At 41.6% G+C, this 22269-nt stretch overlaps 1 protein-coding gene across 2 annotated transcripts in view; it reads left to right on the forward strand.

Moving 5' to 3' along the window:
- The window catches only part of ERP44 (endoplasmic reticulum protein 44), a 129491-nt gene that overhangs the window by 34733 nt on the left and 72489 nt on the right, over positions 1 to 22269 (forward strand). For both annotated transcript variants that reach the window (XM_077810867.1, XM_077810868.1), the window contains exons 3-4: positions 4553 to 4592; positions 8260 to 8375. In XM_077810867.1, coding sequence (XP_077666993.1) covers positions 4553 to 4592; positions 8260 to 8375 — 156 coding nt within the window. The remainder of the gene's footprint in view (positions 1 to 4552; positions 4593 to 8259; positions 8376 to 22269) is intronic.

Here is a 22269-nt window from a genome sequence, read left to right on the forward strand (position 1 = left end):
GAGCTGACCACTAGGCCCTTCTGCCCTGAAGGGCAGCCTACCCCACCACAAAAGCAAAGGGCCACCTACAGCTTTGGTTAAAATGAGGTCATTGGACACTGTCCAGAGAAGGTACTCTGTGGAGTTTTGCAAGATTAGGGCTACTGGACTGTGGTAGTACAAATAATAATCACGACCACCACCAGCACAGGAACAGCTTTGTTCAATTCCCAGTCTCAAGCAACCCATGCAAATGCCAGGATATGAATAAAACAATCCATCATCTACTTTAGGTCAAAGCAATACAGCCCGCTCCAATTTGTATTTGTATGCTCAGAGTACTAGGAACAAACAGAGCAGGACTCCATCTAAACAAGTTATTGAGAGAGTCTTAACTTCACGTTTCCATTTTACTATCCCACAAACAATTCTTTGTTTTTGCTTATGGATATCAGCTCTTTTCCTTTCCTGATTTCAGTCACTACCATTTGATCTGACATGTATTTCCAGGGTCTCTTCTAGGATCATGGTAGTATTAAATACTGGCTTTCAGGGGAAAAAGGAAATTCACTTCTCTCTTCCTTGAGAACTTTCTTGATCAAGGATCTACACACAGAGAGAGCTTGACACAATTGTACAGTGTGATACATTTTCTGTAGCAGCTTGGGTACATGATGGTGACAGGGAACTCAGTCACAGACTTGGAATGGTGATGAATATGTCATGTACAAGGAAGGTCTCATCTCAGAACAATGTTAACAGAATATGAAGATAGCCATAATAGAAAACTAGTGGTGTCACAGAAACTAAATCCAATCCCGATTGAAGCCTTTTGGGAATGCTAATCTCATACAGAGGCATGCTTCAATGAAAGAGTTCTGATGAGACCTATCCAGTAATTCTGCTGTCTCCTGTATATTTCACCCAATCACATATATTGGCAGAGTTCAAGGTCCCATTGTATATTCTCCATCCCTTCAACTGGTGAGTGCAGAGAATCAGGTCCACCGATTAGTGAACCAGGCAGAGCTATCCTTAGGTCAGATGCCAGTTGGAGATAGTGGAGGGGGCTCATTGGGGTCCCAATTCAATCCAAGGAATAGGTACCATATGGAGAGAACGGCATACACTAGCTAGAACGCATGGGGTCTTGGAGCAATGTTTCTTCCATAGATAAGTTTTGTTTCATTTCTGATAGTCAAAGTGTCTGGTATAGTTTACATAAACTAGGAAGAACATGATCATCCTTACCCCAGAGAAAACTAACTTCTACTATCTTGGGTGAAACAAAGTTTCCTATCTCCTTGTGCACTGCCTACTAAAGGGAAGATGAACAGCAAGACTTACGTGGCAAAAGTCAGATTAAGCAAAGTAGAAATTGCACCTAGAAACGTCCTCACCCCTTATAAATCATTTTGATGGTGGTGATTATTAACCTCTTTACCTCTAGAAACAGCAGTAAAGTGCACTGTGGTCTCTCTCTCTGTCAGGACCCAGTATATGAGGTGGTGAATGACCTCTTGCAAAGCTAGGCAGTGTCTTTGCTATGTCTTCCCACCTCTTCCACTGCTCCCAAGGACAGTACAAAGAATAAGAAGGAAAGATCATAACTGTTTGTTTCTTTCTGGCTTAAGAGGCTATGGCTTTTAGGTCTGATTAATCTAGCATTGGACTTTCCAGTGTTTCTGTCTCGCAAAAGAGGTCTGCTGTTGCAAAATTCAATCCTCTATCTGAGACCAGACAGGTTCAAAATGGAAGTGATTATCACTATCTTTGATCCAAAAAGTCAACAAATAGAACTTACTCTACTGCCTTGTGCAAAGTCCATAGTTCAACTGCTATGTTAAACAAGTGAATCACAGCCTTGAGTTCCTCCAGAAGGGCCTTCTTGTACATATATGAGTGAGCAAAAAGATTGTCTCTGTAGGATAATGTTAACAGCATGTTCAAAAAAAAGGAAGTTTTGTACAAATTCTAACGTTAAATACTTCCTTTCCAGCCTTATGAGGAACTGGGCAGGATATGAAGGAGAGGAGGAAGCTGGGATTGATTGGCAAAGGAAACTGGAAATAGGAGAGGTGTAGGAGAGATTGGGAGCCAGGCACAAGTTGGTTCACAGAGACAGGATGAGGAGCTAGGAGTGGGGGAACTGGGACTGGCTGGGCAAGGGGACTTGGGCTGGGAGTTTGTGTGTGGTGTGGGAAGAAACAATGGGAGTTGGGGAGAGGACACTGGAAGTGGGGGGTGTGTGTGTTCGGGGGAGACACTGGAAGTGGGGAGGGAAGACTGGTACTTAGGGGAGTCCAGGACTGCCTGGGTAAAAAGACTTGGATGAGGAGTCATTGGTGGGAAGAGACAGAACTAGGCCAGTGACAGACTGGAAGGGACAGGACCAAAGGGCTAAAGCTTGAGCAGAATAGACAAAATTATCTCTGCCCACTAGAGCGCACACACTCCTGCAGACCTGGAATGGGGATTCCTGAGTCTCGCTGTTCTGCTGTTGGCAAGTATCTGTGAAACCCACTGCCCAAGTATTTCATCCCCCTCTAATGTTGGTTCACACAGAGGATGACCACGTACTATAACTATCATTTACTTCATCAGCTCCAGGAGCAGAGGTCTGTGTGGTGGATCAAAAAGCATTAACCCTGCTGCTGAACCATGTGAATGTCAATATGATGCCACATGATGGGCTTTGTTTTTTCTTCAGTTTGTTTTTTTAAAAACCTAGAAGATTATACATACAGCCATACTGAATGAACATTTTGGTTGCAAAGCTGAGCACTCAGGAAATTCCAGAATAAAGGTTGTCTGTGCAACTTTAATTTCGCTCCCCAGAACATATGCATTATGATAGTCTTGAATTAAATTAATATATTTTTTACACAGCACCCTATCTCTTTCAGTGCACAAGATGGACCATGCTCTGGAAATGAATTGGGTTTGTGTATTGAGGTTTTTGTCTGTAGGGCCGCTGCCTCCTTGTTGCAGAAGTTAGAAGGTGTGTACTGAATGAGAATGGGATTGCAGGAAGAGAAAGGACGATAACATGGTTAAGGCCCTGCACAACTGGATTCTATCCCTGCCTCAGCCACAGAGTTCCTATGTGGTGCTAGGGAAATCACTTAAACCACACATTTTACAAGTGATCGGTAATCATGTGTTTCTTTTTTCTGGGTGCCTGACTTGAGACCCTGGAGTCTCACTTGCAGAAGAGATGAGCACGCTCCACTGCAACTGAAGTCAGTGAGAGCTGTGCTTTGGACATATAAAGTTCTTATATAATGCTAAGTACTACAGCAAATAAGATCCTAGGCATCTCAAACTGGGCACACAAAATTTGGGGTTACTTTTGACCTTAATCTCTCTGTACCCCTTTTCCATCTGTAAAATGGGGATATCTCCCCTTCACTTCACGGGGGAGTTTTGGAGTTCATCAACATTAACTGCTTTAAGACTCGGATACCATAGCGATGAGCATAACAGAAAAGCTCATTAGGAAATTAATAATTCTGACTTCAGACCAGGATTTGTATATTGTGCAGTAAATAAGGCCTAGGGCCAGACATCGAACAATGAGGAGAAAATAAAATATTGAACTGCTGCTCATTAAGTAAGCATCATAAGAACATAAGAATGGCCATACTGGGTCAGACCAAAGGTCCATCCAGCCCAGTATCCTGTCTATCAACGCTGGCCAATGCCAGGTGCCCCAGAGGGAGTGAACCTAACAGGTAATGATCAAGTGATCTCTCTCTCCTGCCATCTATCTCCACCCTATGACAAACAGAGGATAGGGACACCATTCCTTTCCCATCCTGGCTAATAGCCATTAATGGACTTAACCTCCATGAATTTATCCAGTTCTCTTTTAAACCCTGTTATAGTCCTAGCCTTCACAACCTCCTCAGGCAAGGAGTTCCACAGATTGACTGTGCACTGAATGAGACGGGTTTGTAGAAAAAGTATATGTTCATCTATAGAAGATTGTTTCATAATGCACACAGAATGGGACCAAATTAAGGTTTCACAGACAACCTTAATTCTGGCATTTCCTAAACTTTTTGAGTGCTCAACTTTTCAACCTAAATGTTAAATGTTCTTGTCATTTTGCATGTGTATGTGTATGTCTTTGTGTGTAATTCAACATCCCTCATAAGTACTATATTCTTTGGTTTGGAGCAACCTGATAGAGGTCCAGAAACTTCTCACTTTCATCTGTCACAGATGCTAAATGTTATTGATTTGTTGTTTAATTATTTGTATTGAATGCAAAGAACTGAACTCTAATTGTCTAAATGTAGCTTGTTGACATTGTAAATACACTTGACATAATGGAGCCCCCTTCCCTTTCTCTTCCCATATAGACTGTACCCATTTATAGCAGTATTTCAGTTGACTCATCCCATTCACTAAATTTGTAACAGCCACTAGATTGTAATCTCCATAATCTGGAAATGCTTGTTCTTGTTGATTGTGCATACTCTGGCCCAGATAGTCTCTGATTTAAGTGCTGCAACAAGTGTTTGCATCACAACATGACATTGTTTTATGTTGTTGTTTTTTTTTCCAGACAATGCTGACGTTGCTTTAGTTAATTTTTATGCTGATTGGTAAGTGTCAAAAGCTTTTCTATTTCACGTTAAAAATCTCTGCATGTTAGAATAGGACAATTTCCATCGTAACAAGTCTTACCGTTCTAATCAAAAATACAATACTTGTCATTTTTCAAACCAGTTCTCATTGTTTTTCATATAAAAATACTTTACATGTATGCAGTATAGTGTGCTTCATCAGGAGAATCTGACAGGGAAAAAACTTTAGCTTAATGATAGTGAATGGCAGTAAGTATTTAATGAGTATTGCCATAACTTCTATATAAAGCTGTTCTGCGAGGGGGAAAATCCTCTTAAGTTTTTGAGCTCTTTTGTAATGAATGATAGCCTAAAATATATTATTTCTCTTTCTCCCCCCCCCTCTTTTTAGCTCCAATGACTAATATTCATTTAAGGGAGAAGATAAACTCAAAACATCCTTGCTCCTTCAGTTAAGGTTTGAGCGCTAACACTATGTATCCTGAGAAATCAGAGGTCTTCTAGGAAGATTAGATTTGGCATTCCTAAAGTAAAAATCAAGCAGAAGAGACAAAATACCCAAGCTTCAAGTGTATCTCAGAAGGAAACAAAAGCAGTTTTAAAAAAATCCTTGTCAGATTTTACTTACTGATAATTCATTCAACTGCTCTCAAGTGATTAAAATTATATTTGAAATTTATTTGAAAACTTAAGATCCCATCTTTTCTGTATATATAAGTTGCCAATAAAAATAAAATATTTTTAAAAATAAAATACATCTCTTCTTAGGACTTGTGCAACTTCTATGTTTAGACTAGTTTTAATTTAAATCAATTTAAAAACCAATTTAGTTAAACCAGCAGAAACACCTCTGTGCACCCACTTAAGGTATGTCTGTGGTATAGAACCTGTATGGTGACCTAACTATTTCAGCATAGTCCCTTAGGGTAGGCACAGTCTATAATGACAAGGAACTTTTTTTTGTCTGTGTAGGAGAACCACCTCTCTGAATAACAGTAGCTATGTTGACAAAAGCCCTCTTCTTTTGAGGGCTACATCTACACTGAGGGGGTTTTGGCATTGCTGTGTCAGTCAGGGATCCGTTTTTTTTCACACCTCTGACCAATGTTAACTATACCAACATAAATTAAGTGTAGACCAAACATCTTATCAGTTTAACACTGGTTATATTGGTTTAGCATGTGCTTGTAAATTTGCCACCACAAACTAAACCAATATAAACTGTGTTTATACCAGTGTGCGTATTCACACAGAAGCTTGCACTGGCTTAACTAAATTGGTTTAAAATTACACCTTTTGCTAAATAGGTGCAACTTTGTATGTAGACCAGGAGTTAGTGTATATTCAATACAGAACTGTGTTTATACGTGTTTGGTTTTTTTATGGTCTCTCTTTGATTGGTACAGCTGTTGAACCAGAACAGTAGGCAACCAACTTGCCCGAATAACAATGGTGTATATTTTCAAAGCACCATGCAAATATCAGCTAATTAATTAATCTACAAAACCCTTCTATGATGTACTTTGGTATCCCTATTTTAGAAATGGGTACAGTGAGATTAATTAAATCACTCCCATTGACTATTTTCTAAACTTGTAATCGGAGCCGTTTCCCCAATGCTACAGAATTCCTGTCTTGGCAAAGAATTGTAGTCCTGAATCTAAGGGCTGGTCTGCAATTGAAAGTTGTAAATTAAAACACATTATCTGTTCCGGAATAACTCCCTGTGGATATTCAGGAATAATTTTCATGTGTAGACAAGCCCTAAGGGATGGTATAACACAAACTTGCATTAAAAAGCTAAGGCTTGATCTATATTTAAATTTTACTGTCATAGCTGTCATTGAGGAATGTAGAAAAATCACGCCCCCTACCCAACGTAGCTATGCCGGCAAAAAAACCCTTGCATAGACACAATTATACCAACACAAGCCCTTTTGTTGGTGTAGTTTATTCTGTTCAGAGCACTGGTTTAAGAAACTATACCAGCAAAAGAATCTTGCCAGTGTATAAGCTGTATCTCTGCTGGGAGTGGAGTTGCCAAGATAGCTCTACTGGCATATTTTTAGTGGCAGACCTTTTTAAGTGTAGACAAGGCCTCAATCTGTTTTATTTTTGGTGTAAGTTTGCAAGTAGACAAGCCCTTAAAATTTCATTTTAAAACAAATATTTCTAGCCCTAGAAGATAGTCTTAAAAATGTGAACAGCGCAAACCAATGAACTGTTGCTGTAAACAATAGCTCTAGGAGGGTGAACTGCCCTGTTCATTTGAATGAGATGTTAACTCTGAAAAATGTGATATCCACTTGATGTCAACACTTCAGGATTTCACAGTTTATTGTTTTAGTAGAAAAATACAGTAACATGCTAATCTGAAACAAGTTGCCCAGTTTCCCCTAACCAGGTGCCTTTGGGAGCTTCTACAATGCACATATACATCTTCAATACAAAATTCTTCAGCATAACAAAAACAGAAAGCTTGGAGACAGTAGATGGTAAACTAAATTTAAGGCCAAAATAAGTAGTGGGTTTATTGTACTTACTGTGGTGGCCATTTTAAGTTTTAATATAATGAAAACGTCCTCCAAAGAGCCGAGGCTTTTGTAGCTTTTTTCCATCATGTCCACCCCTTTTTCCCAAAGCAGGAGAGAGGCTCTCTACCCAAGATGTCACTTGAAAATCTGACATCGCTGCAAGATATGAACCATGGAATTCCCTGTCTGTGTACATGTTACCACATCATGATCTTAAATCTAAAACTTTAGTTTGAGATTTTAAGTTCAGCCATCTAAGGCAATTGTTATGGTGATCAATACCATTTCCAATGAGAATCTAGAGGCACTGTTTATATGAGTTAACCATTTTAGCTGCAGATTACATGAATCATGAGAAACCCAAATAATCTTTTTGTTAATTACACTTAGGGTAATATAATAGAGGAGAAGGAAGAAATCTTTGATTTTCTGAATAGAATTTACTTTCTGTGGACTTAGGTAGATAGTTTGAGGGGTGCGAAGCTCTTCTGTCTTCCATTTAGTGTTTGAGGTTTTTCAGCTGAATCTTACAGTTGTCTTTTGTGAATGGTGTCATTCAATCATATGTTGTGTTAATCACAAGTACATATTCCCTTTACGCACATTTTCCGTTGTTTGAGTTTATTTTTTCCTTGTATAGGTGGAAATGTTACTGTGACTTCCATATGGCCTACCAACAGAGTCCTAACCAAATACATACTTTCATTTTGCACAAAGCCACCAGATCATATGCACATGCTAAAATACAGGAGAACTCCTATTTCATGAGCTTTTAAATATGGATTGAGAAATTTATAAAATTGAGAAGTAAATAAAATTGAACATCTCAAAATTACAGCAAATATGGTACATAAATTGCAGAACATTACAATCCATCACTTTCTTCTTTGTGCTTCAAACCACTGCAAAGCAGTTTCCAATGCATTGAAGGCATTGAAATGTGAAGGGATATCAATTTGTTCTTTGACATCACTTTAGTTACGTGATATTCTTTTTCCCATCAGGAAAAAATGATTTGTATAACTGCTTATTCAGAAGATTGGTGTTCATAAAATTGAGGTTCTACTAAATCACAATTTCTCACTGAGTCACCAATACAAATAAAATTTTTGAAAGTTATTAATGTATTTGTTGTCTTTGACTGTCAACAGGTGCCGCTTCAGCCAAATGCTGCATCCTATCTTTGAGGAAGCTTCCAACGTCATTAAGGAAGAATATCCAGATAAGAATCAAGTAGTGTTTGCCAGAGTAGACTGTGATCAGCACTGTAAGTAACTCAAAGTAAATCCCGATTTAGTTCTGTTTTTTTATTTTAACATGTCTATTAAGGAAAGAAGAGTTTTTTGTAACATCTTGCTGATAAGTGAAGCCTAATTAATTCCAATCTGACATTGGCAAAACTATTAAAGAGCAGCTAGCGTGTAGTGAGTCGTCCACTGTAACTTAGATAGCCCTGGGGAAGCTGCCTGAGCTAGAGTAGCCTGTTCCCGTCATCTTGTGGGTGGCAGTGCAGCCAAGAATTCCTGCCATGCTACATCCCACACTACTCACCTACACAGGGGTGAGGTTGCGTAAGCTGTTTTGCACAAAACCTATGAGCCTTAGCAGAGTAGGGTCCCTCCCTTTTTCAATATGAAAAATGGCTCTCCTGTTAGTGTTGCCATCAACAAGTGGTTGTCTTGCTTTTGAAAATATGAGAAGATTAGATGGTTTTATTCCAATAGTAAATAGCAAACCAGGAAGCTGAATTAAAAGCAGTAACGGGTGAAGTGTAAGTAACGTCTGTTGCCCCAGTGAGAGACAAAGGGACAACCATGGAATTCTGTTTCATTTGTATTGCAGAATAACAGCCATATTTTCTGTGCAATGTTCTGCTTCCTTTTGGTGCATCAGCAATTTAGGGTTTGATCCTGTAGAGTTTAGAGTACATACCTCAGAGGTGCTGAGCACTCCCTGCTGCATTAGGAGTTGATGGCATCCAGCATTTTTAAGAAAGTGCTCAACACCTTTTGATGGTACAGCTAGTTTTTTATCCATGGGAAGAGTACATCCTGTTTTTCTGGAGCTAAAAATCCAAAGTAGTAGTAATGTTTTAATGCTGTGTGCATTTAAGTCTCTTCAGTTGTGTAGCTCTAGATAGAAAAGTATTTACCTGTTGACATGAATAGGTGTGCACATATCTCTGAGGTATAATTGACACTGGTACTTTAAATTACTGTTGCCTTTTTTGCTGTTTTGACAATGAAGGTGCTGTTTCCTGGTCTCCTAGAACTGGAGCTTTTCCTTGGGAAGCGTGTGACTCTCTTTTGGCAGTAAAGTTTCTTTACTGTTCTTGTAGATTTAGTAATGACTAAATACCAAGCTTCGGTATCTTCCACTGAGAAGCCATTATTTGTGCTCTTTTTGTTTTGGATATTCTAGTTCTTCCCATAGATAGTGTCCCAACAGTTAAAAGCACCCTTCTTCTGTTCTTGAAGGAAGTCTCAGGCATGAACGCTATATGTTTGGGGCAGACTATATATCAGCTCAGAGTATGAGTTATAAAATAAGATTGTTCTTCAAACTGTCAGGAGTGGGCAAATAGACTCAATTTTTGGTTTCTGCAGAGGTGTCCACAAGGCCAGTTCATAATCAGAAAACATTTAAAAGACTTCTTGATTGAATTTTTGCATCACTGGATGTCAGAATCTTCCTGTGATGTCCTCAGCTTTAAAAGATCTATGACATTCTATTTCCCTAATAGGAATCTTTGAAGTAGTCAGCTGGCTTTGTGCATCAGGGTGGAGGGGATCTGTTGAGGCACTGCAGTAAACATCAGAGCATAAACCATTCTTGATGGACAAATTAAATTAGGCATGCAATAGCTGAAATCTCTCATTTCTCTGAGCAGCCATCCTCCTGTCCTGTGTGTGTATTTTAAAAATTCTCGTGCAGAATTTGCTACAGCTGCTTGTAGAATTTCCAGAGCAACACCAGAACGTAATTCTCCAGTGTACTTCATGGAGTATGTCTTTATTTTACTTGGCTAATTTGTTACTTCACATAATCACACCACTGCTGATGCAAGAAGAACATTTTCCTGCTAAACTTCTGCTATCTGGAACACCTTTCTAGAATCCTAGAACTTAGAAAATGAATAATGTATTTTAGATTTTATCCCAATGCCTTGTTGACTGATGGACCTCTCTTGCCACCTCCTTTCACCATTTCTCCCTCTCCTTCCACTCTCCCTTGCTGTCTTCTGGCACTTCCCCTAAAAACACTAAATATCAATCTATATTGTATTATGGCGCACGCCTGGCAGCCATAAGCAAGAGCAGATACAAAGTATTGAGATCTATCATCAGTACTAGTCTCTGGAAAACAAAACTTACAGGTAAATAATTCAGTCAGTAATTCCCCTAAAGGTGTATTGTTGTTTTAAAAAAATAAATAAATAAAAATTGTCAAACACATCGTCTTTGCTGGAATTTTCCTGCTCTCTTACTATCTGGTAGCTGCATTATATGTCTAGTCTGCTAAATGTTTAAATGTAACTTCAGTCATTTGTTTAACCTGTTTATCAGAAACTTGTTTACCTTGTTGTATTTGCTTTGTATCAGAGTAACAGTGGCTCACTGTCGCTTTCAAAATTTACATAAATATTATCTCAGAAAAAGTTCTTGAACTAGTCAAACCAACTTATATAGATTTACTTTTATAAATTTTTTTCTTTTTGAATTAATATTCCGATTACTGGTCAAAGTAAATTCACTAAACTTTGGAAAGTTATTAAGCAATCTGGCTCACAGTTTTTTGTGTGTGTTTTGTTTTTGGGCTTTTTTGTTTGGGTTTTTTTGTTTTGTTTTATGTTAGTTATTGACTTTTTAGGATTTTGGATGTTACATTTGTTTTCAAGATATGGAAAACTCTGAAGGGTGGAGCTCATACTGCCTATAGCTAAGGTTACATTAACACTTTATATAAGCCTCTACTTAGTTGCATTTTAAATTTTAGGACTGAAACTTTTCTGTGCTTACTCTTTGCCTAAGGTTGAAACTTTTGACCCATTTTCAAGAGCGACATGGGGAAAGTCAGTAGTTCTGCTAATACTTTTTTTCAGCTGCTTTTTGAACTTTTGCACCTCCATATTTAGAAGTAGAGGTTTGAAATTTAACAGGAGGATAAGTCTTGGGGTTAAAAGTACCTTTTCCTATCCCTAAAAAATTTACCCAGTTTTAGCTGAGTTATAAGCCTCTGAAAATTGCCATTTGCAAACATTCAGTAGAGTTTAAGAGGCGTGTTGCTTTATTTCTGAACATGCTAACTGCATTGAGCATATTTCTAGCCTCTACTGAGCCTGCTGCATGGTAGACAGGTCTACAGGGTCTGAAGGGGGGTCTGGGTGGTGATGATGCAGCAGTACTGCCCTTTTTGGTCTAAGAGGGCTTGGACTGGGTTGGGAACCAGGAAGAGTTTGTGTCAGCTCTTCCTAGTGTTACTTCCGTGCTCTTCCTTCCAAGCACTTATTATTGAGCCACGGTCTCACGTCGCTTGCTTAGGAGGCAGACAAATCACTTCTCCCCATTTTACAGATTGTGCAAGATCACCTCTGGCAGAACTAGAAATAAAACCCTGGTCTCTAACACGACAGACCTAAACCGTGTGAATTATGGGAGAATGTGTGTGGCAGGGGGAGCTTACTACTTTTAGGGGCTACCTTACTTCTGTCTTGTGGCCCCCTTACTTCGCACTACTGTTTAAATTAAAGCCAGCCACTTGACGTCCATGGCCCCACTATTTTCCCTTAATTTGAGTACTAGACCTAAGTCTCATCTGCTATGCAGCACTGCCTTTCTGAATGACTATGGCAAATTATGTTGTTGTTTATGCAGTTTGTAGTCATAAGACCACACTCAGCTTCAGAATCAGGAGTGGAGCTCAGGATTCCTGATTCCCAAGATTCCTCTATTGTCTAGGAAATAGTTGTGTAAGCCACTGGCAAAATGTGCATTGCATCAGGAACCTTAATTCTGGCATTTTCTAACACTTGCGTGCTTAATTTGGCAACCTTTTACATAATTTCAAGATAGTAATTAGTATATAATAGTATATTTAATGTGTATTACTGTATTAAAGGAATTACTAGGTTAATTATCCAGTGTGGTCCTTCTGATAGCCTATATGCAGTATGCTGCAATACTTAACTAAACATTTATGAACTAAAACATTGTGGCAGCCATAATATAACTTTCTTATTCTTATAGGTTTGTTTTTCTACCCTAATGTTTATTTTTGTCATGTATATTTTTAATATTAGATAACCTCTCTAGTATAAAAAGTCATAGGCCAGTACTGTCTATTTTTGATTAGATTAACAATTTCTGTTTCTATATTTGTGTTGCATGATTTCAGGTTCTGTAGCACTGTTAGTACAGGAATATTGTTGTAGAGGTGATGAATTGTTTGCACTGCAAACTACCTGTTTCCTTTTGAAATCAAATCTCTGCAGGGAGCCCATATATCTGCTCTCAGACCACTCTAAATAGCATTCAGAATGGTCAACCTGGCATAGATACCTTTCATTTGATGCACTGTTATTCAGGCGCACTGCAGGTCCCAGCATCTCACACCAGCCTCTGAGGCAAAGCAAATTAAAGAGAATTATTGATGTTCTGCAAAATGTTTGATGCTTAATGACAAAACCATCATTCTGTCTGCCCTCACAGCCAATATAAAGATATTCTGCCAGAGACTAATATTTATAGTCCTGATGTGATTAAAACAATTTTTAAACTTTTTTAATGTGATATTAAAATTTTGTATATATTACATTTTAAGCTGATTTATGGGTAATGTGAAAATATTAAGTTAAAATGCGTATGTTCAGTCTTTTCTTTCAAGAGTATGCTGAAGGCTAATTCACATTATTTAATGTGCCTAAACTAGTACCCGAACCTCAGTTACCAACATCACCAGTTTCTAGGTGCCATCTGCTTGGAAATTCAGGTAATGTAATAAGCTGTCAACCTACCTGTCTTCTAAATGAATACTTAGAAAATGCCATACTGGTCATGAAGGATCCATGGGTTCATCCAAACTTGCTGCATATTGATTAAAAAAAATAACTCTTTTGCTGGGCAGCCATACAGTAATAAAGCCATGGTGCTATTTTTTCATGATAACGAAAATTTACATCATGCTGTCCCTCCTGTATCTTCTGTTTTTGCAAGGGGGAAGAGGGGTGTATTGCAATATATAAGAATTCAGAACATAAGTCAATTTTTAACTAATGGGAGTTAAGAAGATGCCTTCCAGAACTGATTACTGCAGGAATTCTTGCACTTTCCTCTGAAGCATCTAGTACTAGCCACTGTCGGAGTAAAGGTACTGTGCTAGATGGATCACTGTGACAGTTCCTTGGTTACTGTGTGTTAAATATTTCTCTTCAAGTAGATATTTAGTTTTTGCCATTAGTGTAGTTCTCTTTGTAAGTGAGAATTAGGGTCATATGATGGTCTGATGCTGAAAATATGTGCTGGATTTTTAATTCTTTCCTGAGCTAACAGAAACTGGAAAGAATGAAAGAGGCATCAGTTCATTAGAGAGAAAAATAGGAGTAGAAGGAGGAAAGAGATAGAGATAGCAAGTATCTCAAATATGGAAACACTACAGAGGCAAATTGTGGAGTCTCTTCTTCTGATGTCTCTAGTAAATAAATTTAAAGTCCTTCTGCCACTGGAACTCCTGCTTGGTTGCTCATAGCAAGTCTGGATTTAAAGTTAACTCTATTAAGATAATATCTGTACAGAGTGCTCCCTGTTCCCGCCCCCACCTTCTCGTTGCTTTGAACCAGAATTTCTGAAAGGGTTTGGTTCTGTCACAATAGTAACAGCTTTTTAAACACCCATTCTATGTAATCTGGCTTCACCAGGCAATACAATGAGGTTTCAGGAAGCAAATTAGATGGATAATGCTCTGACTCAGATTAAATTTGGGATCCACCTTGGGTGGTAAGAGCTTGGGGTGAGGACTAAAAGCATCACCTTTGTTTAAAAAAAACCAGTAAATAAAATAATTATAAACTGGCCCTGGGCGCCTGAATATATCTTGCCCTTCCTGCCAAACCTTTCAACAAGGAAGGCAGCAACCTATGGAGAAGGTGAATGAACATCCATCTTGCAAGTGATTCAGAGGGTATGTCCATGATCCTTGCTAGTACCAAGTCCTGGCCACGAGCTAGGTAATTTAACTGGCAAGTATGGATGGAACATCACTTTGAGGAAATACTTCGTGAAAGGATGAGTGAAATGCCTCTTGTATAGAAGAGCAGCAGGCAGCAGTGGCTCTTGAGTGAATATTAACTATGGGGAAATAGGATTCTTCATCAATAGAGCCAGCCATGTATTCTACTTAGGTGTGTGCGCTTCCGACACACCAGAGCTAGAGAAATGTATCTGCGGCCTGGTCTACATTAGGGGGCGGGGATTGACCTAAGATACACAACTTCAGCTATGAGAATAGCATAGCTGAAGTTGACGTATCTTAGGTCAATTTGCCTCGCGTCCTCACAGCGCGGGGTTGACTGCGGCCACTCCCCCATCGACTCCGCTTCCGCCTCTTGCCGCGGTGGAGTTCAGGAGTCGATGGCAGAGAGATCGGGGATCGATTTAGATGCGACAAATCAATCCCCGATAGATTGATCACTATGTAGACATACCCTAAGAACACTCACAGGGGCAGTGCGCACAACCTGCAGCCATAGTTTTTTCTTGTGTCTACTAGTTAGTGGTACCTTAGGCTAAGTTTAGTGTTAGGGCAACCAGCTATTCTAACTAATACTATACTAGGTCATGCCATCACTAGGGTTCAGTCATTGTCCATCATGTTTAGGGGTCATCCCCAAAAATGATCCCCACGCAAGGTGTTGCTTGTATCTCAGTGAAGGATATGTCAAAGAGCAGTGCTCCATCTGCAAGTTGTTCACAAACAGGACTCAGATGGTGAATGACTTGCGACTAAAACAGTACCAGCTGGAGCGGGCCATGGGGCCTGCTTTGTTACCAAGGCCTCACATGACTGGTGATCACCTTCAGATCCAGCAAGTGATGCCGCTCTGTGCTTGGGCTCCAGCATTTCCCTCAAGCGGAAGAAGGGTCATTCTCCCTCCCCTGGTACGGCGAGGAATAGGTCCCATAAAACAAATCCGGACCATTCCAGGACTCTGGGAGACTCCTCCTCATTTTCTAAGAGATGTGCTAACTGACACTGTTCTCCCTCCAGCACATGGGATGGAGCTGTTCCATCTAACCACTCCCTGGTACTGATTTGAGAGCAGTGAGAGCCTGTACTGTCAAATCTAGTTCCAGCTTTGGAACATCTGCTGAGTCCAGTACTGATTACATCAGCACCGGTCTCCATACTGACAATATATTAGGTGACATCAGACCTGCTTTGCCTCTTAGTCCCAGACTCTCCACTGGTTCAAGAGTTTGCTGGGGCCATGGCTTCTACTGCATCATCCTCCATTGTGCCTTTGGCACCTTCTGGCTGTGTCACAGAGCTGCCAGGCTTGTCGGCACCACAGCTCACACTGCCGAGGCCTCTGACTGTGGAGTTGAGGCCGACACCAGGCCTGGCATGAAAGGTTCCTTTGATGTTGGTGCATCCTTTGGCAATGTCATTGTCCAAGTGGCAGATCACATTGTCAAATTTGGTACCACTCTTAGCCTCAGCGCCGACGCCTCTCTCGGTACTGTATGGGAGTGTATCTCATTCAGTGCTGATCCCCCATGCCTTTTTGGCACTGATGCTGCCCCCGTATTGGGCTTCAGGTGAGCCTGACTTTGGCCTGTCAGGTCTGACTCACTTGTTGTCACCACAGAACTTCTGGGACTCCTCAAGATCAAGGCTGGGGTCGTATTCACCCCCGTCAGATAGGTGCCAGAGAACACCCTTGGATCAACAACGGCACCGAGATTGGCATCAGTCCCATGGTTGGGACTGGGGCTCTTAGCCTGGTGCCTGCTGACCACCAGTGCCGTATCTGTATGCTCAGTAGCCTCCTTGGAAAGCTCCTCAGTCCCTGAGGTCCCACTTCTCAACCTACTCCAGAGCAAGATCACCAGTCCTGATGGTGGCTTCCGCTCTTAAACCACCTCAGCTGCAAATGACCACTGAGCCCTCCAGGGCTCTTCCTACCAGATCGTGTGGTACAAGAACAGGACCCGTCATTGGCACAGCAAACAGCCTCCTTGTCCTTCCTGGACAAGTCTACTGTGCTGGAATCTTCCTTTCTTTTGGTGCCCAAGGACTTTCAGATGTATCAGGAGCTCCTTGAGTACCCAGGTGGAATCCCTACAGGAGAATACACATAAACTGCTGGATGGTCTCCAATCATCCGCTCTGGGGACACTAGCCATCCTGATAAAAGAGGCTCTTTTGGAGCCTGCAAATGCCCTCTGGAATACTCCAGCCTCATTGCCTCCCATGGCAAAGTATTTGGAAAAACTGTACTTTGTTCCTATGCAGGGTTTGGGGGTTTCTACTCCCTCCTATATCTCTCGTGGTAACTGCAGCAAATGACAGGGCACAGCAGTGGAGGCATAAGTCCACCTCTAAGGACAGAATCTAAGACAATGAGCTTAATGGGGAGGAAGACTTATACTCCCATTTCCCTGCAAATGCACACCGTGAAGCAACAGGTGTTGCTCTCTGAATCCAAACTAACACAGCTACCCCTCTGATATCTCTGAATATGACTTTCTCAATTAGACACCCATTTCTGAGTTCACAGACAAGTTGCCAGAAACCTCCAGGGAAAAGTTTATGGCATTCATTGCAGAAGGCTGCAATTACGTCTTGGCTACCATACAGTCGTCTTTGGATGTGGCAGATGCCGGGCCCAGAATTAAGGCTATAAGCATGAGGAGGGCCTTGTAGCTGCAGATTTGGGGCATCGGGCAAACTATTGAGGATTAACATTTGATAGCTGGGTTTTGTTTTCAAGAAACAATGATGAAAATGATGATGAAATGATGAAAAGAAAAAAATGATGAAACCCTGCACTCTTTAAAAGACTCCTGAGATACTTTACATTCTTTGGGAGTATATACACTAGCTGTGAAGAGACATCACTATAGTTGTCAGCAGCAACAACAGCAATAACACTCGCAGCCTTTTTTGGGCGGTCTTCCCATCCTGTAAGGTAACAAGACTACGCCAGCAAGGGCCACAGATCCCAAAAGAGAAGATTCTCTGATCCAGGTTTAACCAGCCACCTCATCACACTCACACACCCCGGCATCCAGCATGTACCCATTCTCACTTGTGTGTCCACAACAGCAATCCAGCAGTAACCACTCCTTCTCTGTCCCCCTGTTTTGGGAACAGGCTGTCTCATTTTTTACAGTTACAGTGGACAAGTAGATTGTAAGTTACTGAGGGGAAAGTCCAGGGAGGAAGTCCTCTCTCATGTCCAGTTCACACTATGCCTATTCAAATCATCTAGGTCTCATCCTAAACAGTGGGAAGTCAACGTTGGCTCCAGCTCTCAGAACCAAGTTCATTCAGGCCCTGATTTAGTCTGAGTTTGAGAGCTTTTTTGCTGACCAAGCAAGTCCACGGGATTTGTCACTGATGTCTGGACCTGCAATCTCAACCCTCAACCACAGCCCAAGTATCCCTTAGGTTGCTAGTCATATGGCTGCATGCACACAGGTAGTCCAATTTGCCAAGCTGCACCTACGTCCTCTTCAGATGTGGCTAAAGTTGGTCCGACATCCAAATGGTCATCCTCTGGACACACTGGTCTGACGTCTTCCTCCAATCCTGGACTTCTCACGGTGGTGGATGGTTCAGGACAATGTGTGCCAGGGGTTCCTTTCGCTCAATCCCCATTAATCAGAACTGTTGTCACCAGTGCCTCCTTAATAGGTTGGGGAGTGTATCTGGGATTGCTGAAAGTTCAAGGCCTGTGGTCAGAACAGGAAACTTCTTTGCGTATCAATGTCCTGGAGCTTTATGCCATCTACAGTGCCTGGCAGGCCCTTCAAGCTCACATCAGAGACTCTGCGGTGCACATCCTTACCAACAATGCAACTGCAATGTATTATGTGAACAGACAGAGGGCGCACACTCCAACACGCTGTGTCAGGAGGTGATCAGGCACTGGCAGTTTTACATCAGGGAAAACATTATCCCCATGGCCAGTCATTTACCTGGATCCAGAATCAACTGGTGGATCACCTCAGCAGAAATTTCTCATTGAATCATGACTGGTCCCTGAAGCCCAGCATCCTGCAGTCCATTTTTGCAGTTTGGGGCATTCCAACAATTGATCTCCTTCACCATGAGAGGCAACAAGAAATGTCATCTGTTTTGCTCCTGACGGGGTCTCAGTCCAAGCTCCTTGACCGATTCCTTTCACCTGAGCTGGGAATCTGCACTCCTATATGCTTTTCCTCCAATTCCCATCATTTCGTAAGTCACTCTCAAGCTGAAATTAGACTGTGCCAAGCTCATTCTCATTGCTCCAGTGTGACTGAGACAATGTTGGTTGTCTAGCCTTGTCACATTATTGATTTGGCCTCCGATATTCCTTCCACTTCATTCCAACGTCTTGACTCAACATCCAGGTCAGGTTTTGCATCCAGCACTCAGCTCCCTGCATCTCACAGCATGGATACTGCATGGTTAGATGTGGAGTAGGAGGAAGATATTCTGAGGCAGTTTGGCAAGTCTTGTTCAATTGTAGGAAGCACTCCCCCAGAGTGACCTATTCAGCCAAGTGGAACTAGCTCTTGAATGGCTGAGGAGTTGAATCGAAGCTGGCTTGTATCCAGGACATCTTGGAGTATCTGTTACACCTTCAATCTTCTCATCTTGCATTTGGCTCATAGAGAGCATTTCATCCACCTATCCATGGGAAGTTGGTGTTTTTCAAACCCCATGGCAATGAGTTTCTTGAAACGAGTCCTCTCCACCTGCCGGTTAAAGAAGCCGATTCTTCTGTAGAACCTTAATACGGTCTGAGTGACTCTTATGGGGCCTCTGTTCAAGTCTCTAGCAACTTCTTCTTTCACCCTTTTGTGTCAGAATACTACCTTCCTCGTGGTGATAACATCTGGAAGGAAAGCGGGTTTGTTGCAGGCTTTGATGGTGGAGCCTCCCCCCTACATGCAATTTTCTAAATAGAAAGTAAGTCTGTGCCTGAACCCTAAGCTTCTTTTATCCAGAGTGGTTTCCCAGTCACTCGTGAGCCAAGCATTATATTTACCAGTGTTCTTCCATAAGCCTCATTCAACCCTAGAGGAACATGTTCACATGTTAGATGTCAGGCGATGGTCCTACCCAGATAAAAAAAGCTAAACAAACCTTTCCACTCCTCATCTCGCTTGCTTGTTTCATATGCAGACCGAAAGAACAGTCAAGTGGTCTCTTCACAGATGATCTCCAGGAGGATAACTTCCTGTACCATGACAGCGTACAAAGTATCCTGATCTACATAGTACCGGGTTTACAATGGCACTGGGCCCACACTCAGAAGGGGCTCCAGTGCCTGGATTGTGGCCTTGCCCCTGCTCGGCCTCTCCCCACCCCCTCCTGTGTGAGCGGTAGGTGGGGCCTTGGGAGGGAAGAGGTCAAGCTGGGGCAGGGCCTCCGGGGGTGGGGGGAAGAGGCCAAGTAGGGGCCCACAAAAGATTAATCCGGCCCTGGGGATTGTACCTCCTCAAAGGGATACAAGCCCATTCCACTAGAGCCCAGGGAAAGTCAACAGCATTTCTAAGTGACACTGAACATTTGCAGGGCTGCCACTTGGTTCTCTGCGCATACTTTTGCGAGCTACTATGCCATTACTGCTGCATCCAGATTAGATACAAACTCTGGGAAGGCAATCCTGCAGTTCTTGTTTTAAATAGGCTCCGAGCCCCACCTCCTACAGGTACTGCTTGTGAGTCACCTAAGTAGAATACACGGTTGCATCTACTTGAAGAACAATAGTTACAGGTAGGTGATGCACACCTATATTCCACAACCCACCCTCTGTCCCCTCTGCATTGGAGTCTGTACTTCAGACATTCAGTGTGAAAGAACTGAGGGGATTGGGGTGGCACCGCCCTTACACGACATAGGGCAGGGCTAGGGCCAGAGGGCAGGAGTGCTGCCCCTGCAGGTACTGCTGGTCCAAGTTCTTTGGCTCCAGTGCGCTGGACCCGGGCACACCTAAGTAGAATACATGTCTGCATCACAGCTCAAAGAACAATAGTTACAGGCAGGTAATCTCTTACACACACACACACACACACACACCCAATATGAGTGATAACAAAGTATTCTAAAGTAACGAGGAAGCTGGCAAAGCTGCGATTTCGTTTCTACTGAGAGATATGGCTGAAACTCTTTCACTGCAAAGCATAAAATTTCTGGGCAGATAGATATGAAAAGACATGATTGGACTTTGGGACCTTTATGAATACATATTTTGATTGCTCATATGAAGTCAAAGCAGCCCAACGTATACAGGTTCAAGAAGTCACATCCCCTTTAAAACAAAAGGCATTATACAAGGGTTGGGGAGAGTGGGGCTGCTTTAACAGAACAAAAATATCAGAGTAGCAAATCCAGCAAGTCAAAGTTGGAGCATCGGGTGCTTGCCTTACTTTTTTGTAAGACTTTTTGGGGAAAGGAAAAATAGAGGTGTGCACCCGTATGTCAATGTCCAAGAAGTATATGGTAGTTAGGGTCTCTGCTAGCTCTTGAAAAGATATGTGAGTACATACAATCTTTCTTTTTTGCCGGGGACAAAAGTCTCTGGAGGACCCCACCAGGAAAAGCAAGAGTTTGCCACAGACTCCTTTAGAAACTATTTTTGTTCATCTTGATTTGTGCAACTATAATCTTCCAGAAAATTTTCCATGCCAGCTATGAGAAGAGCTGATGCCAATGCACAGCTGTGGTGTTGATCAGGATTTTAATGCTTTTCCCTTTGACAAAAGGCCCTGGGAGCCTGTCTTAGGCATCTATTTGTTTATTGAGAATCTGACTTTTCAGTTTTGTGAGGGACCATGAACTGCAAAATGACACCTTCATCCGTTCTCAGCAGAATGTTTGTTACTTCCATGAGAGATGGGAAGTACTGAGTAACGAGTACTTCCCGAGAACAATGTAGTAGGAGGCCACTTCATTAGTGTGTCCTGGGGTGAGTGAAGAGAACTGTGCACCCATTCTGTAGTAATGTGAACTTGGCCAGCACAGAAGGTGGCTCATCCTTAACTTCACAAGTTAGTTTAGGAAATATCTGAGCAAATCTATTGGCTGAGCTCCCTACTGTGAAGATCTGTTCCAGTGTGATCCTGAGCAAGAATGGATTCAGTCTTCCTTGAGTCTAAAATGGCGGAGAAGTTTGTTTTTTCCTTTGACCCTGAGCTCTGTCATTTTAAATAGAGAAGTGATTTGAAAAGCCTGACTCAGTCCCTGAGAAGACTTGGTTCTGATGAGCCTGACTTAATTGTGGCTATTCATGTTGCCATGGGAAACAGCGAAACAGCCACCAATGCCAGACACTTAAAGAAGCAGACCATCTTGTTTTGGATATAGCTGTTGCTCAGCTTGCATATGAGGGGCTTTCTGTGAGACTTCCTCATTAAGATACGTAAGTGTGTCTCAAAAGCTGAGTTCCAAGCCAATCCTGCTGACTGACAGATTTGCCAACCATATGTCATATGAAGTTTGATACTTTTGATAACTTTATTCTGAAGATCCAAAAGTGGGCAAAGCCTTTCCTTTTTCCTCCCTCCTTTTCTACTTAATATCAAGTATAAACTTTTCCTTTGGAGGACTTTGAAACCTGTTGTTTGTTCCTTACTGCAACATGGAAACAGCTTCTTTCCCTTCAGCAGTTTCTAAGGAGAAGGGTTTATAGAAAAGAATCGGGAAAGATGTGGAGAAGGAACTGAATTGAATTTGAGGGCATAAACTTTTCTGCTGTCTCTAGGATCTGTATTTGTGGAATTTCATTCTGCTGCAAAGCAGGATGCGCAGTTTGCAAAAGAATGGAAAGGACTGAATTTGAGATGTCTGAGCATTGCTGATGATGGATTTAGAAGTGATTTGAAGCCTCAGCATAATGCATAGCTCAAATTATTGAATTGTTTGGGAAATCTGTGTTCTTGTAAAGCTTT

The sequence above is a fragment of the Eretmochelys imbricata genome, chromosome 2 (assembly GCF_965152235.1).
Source record: "Eretmochelys imbricata isolate rEreImb1 chromosome 2, rEreImb1.hap1, whole genome shotgun sequence".
Taxonomy (NCBI): domain Eukaryota; kingdom Metazoa; phylum Chordata; order Testudines; family Cheloniidae; genus Eretmochelys; species Eretmochelys imbricata.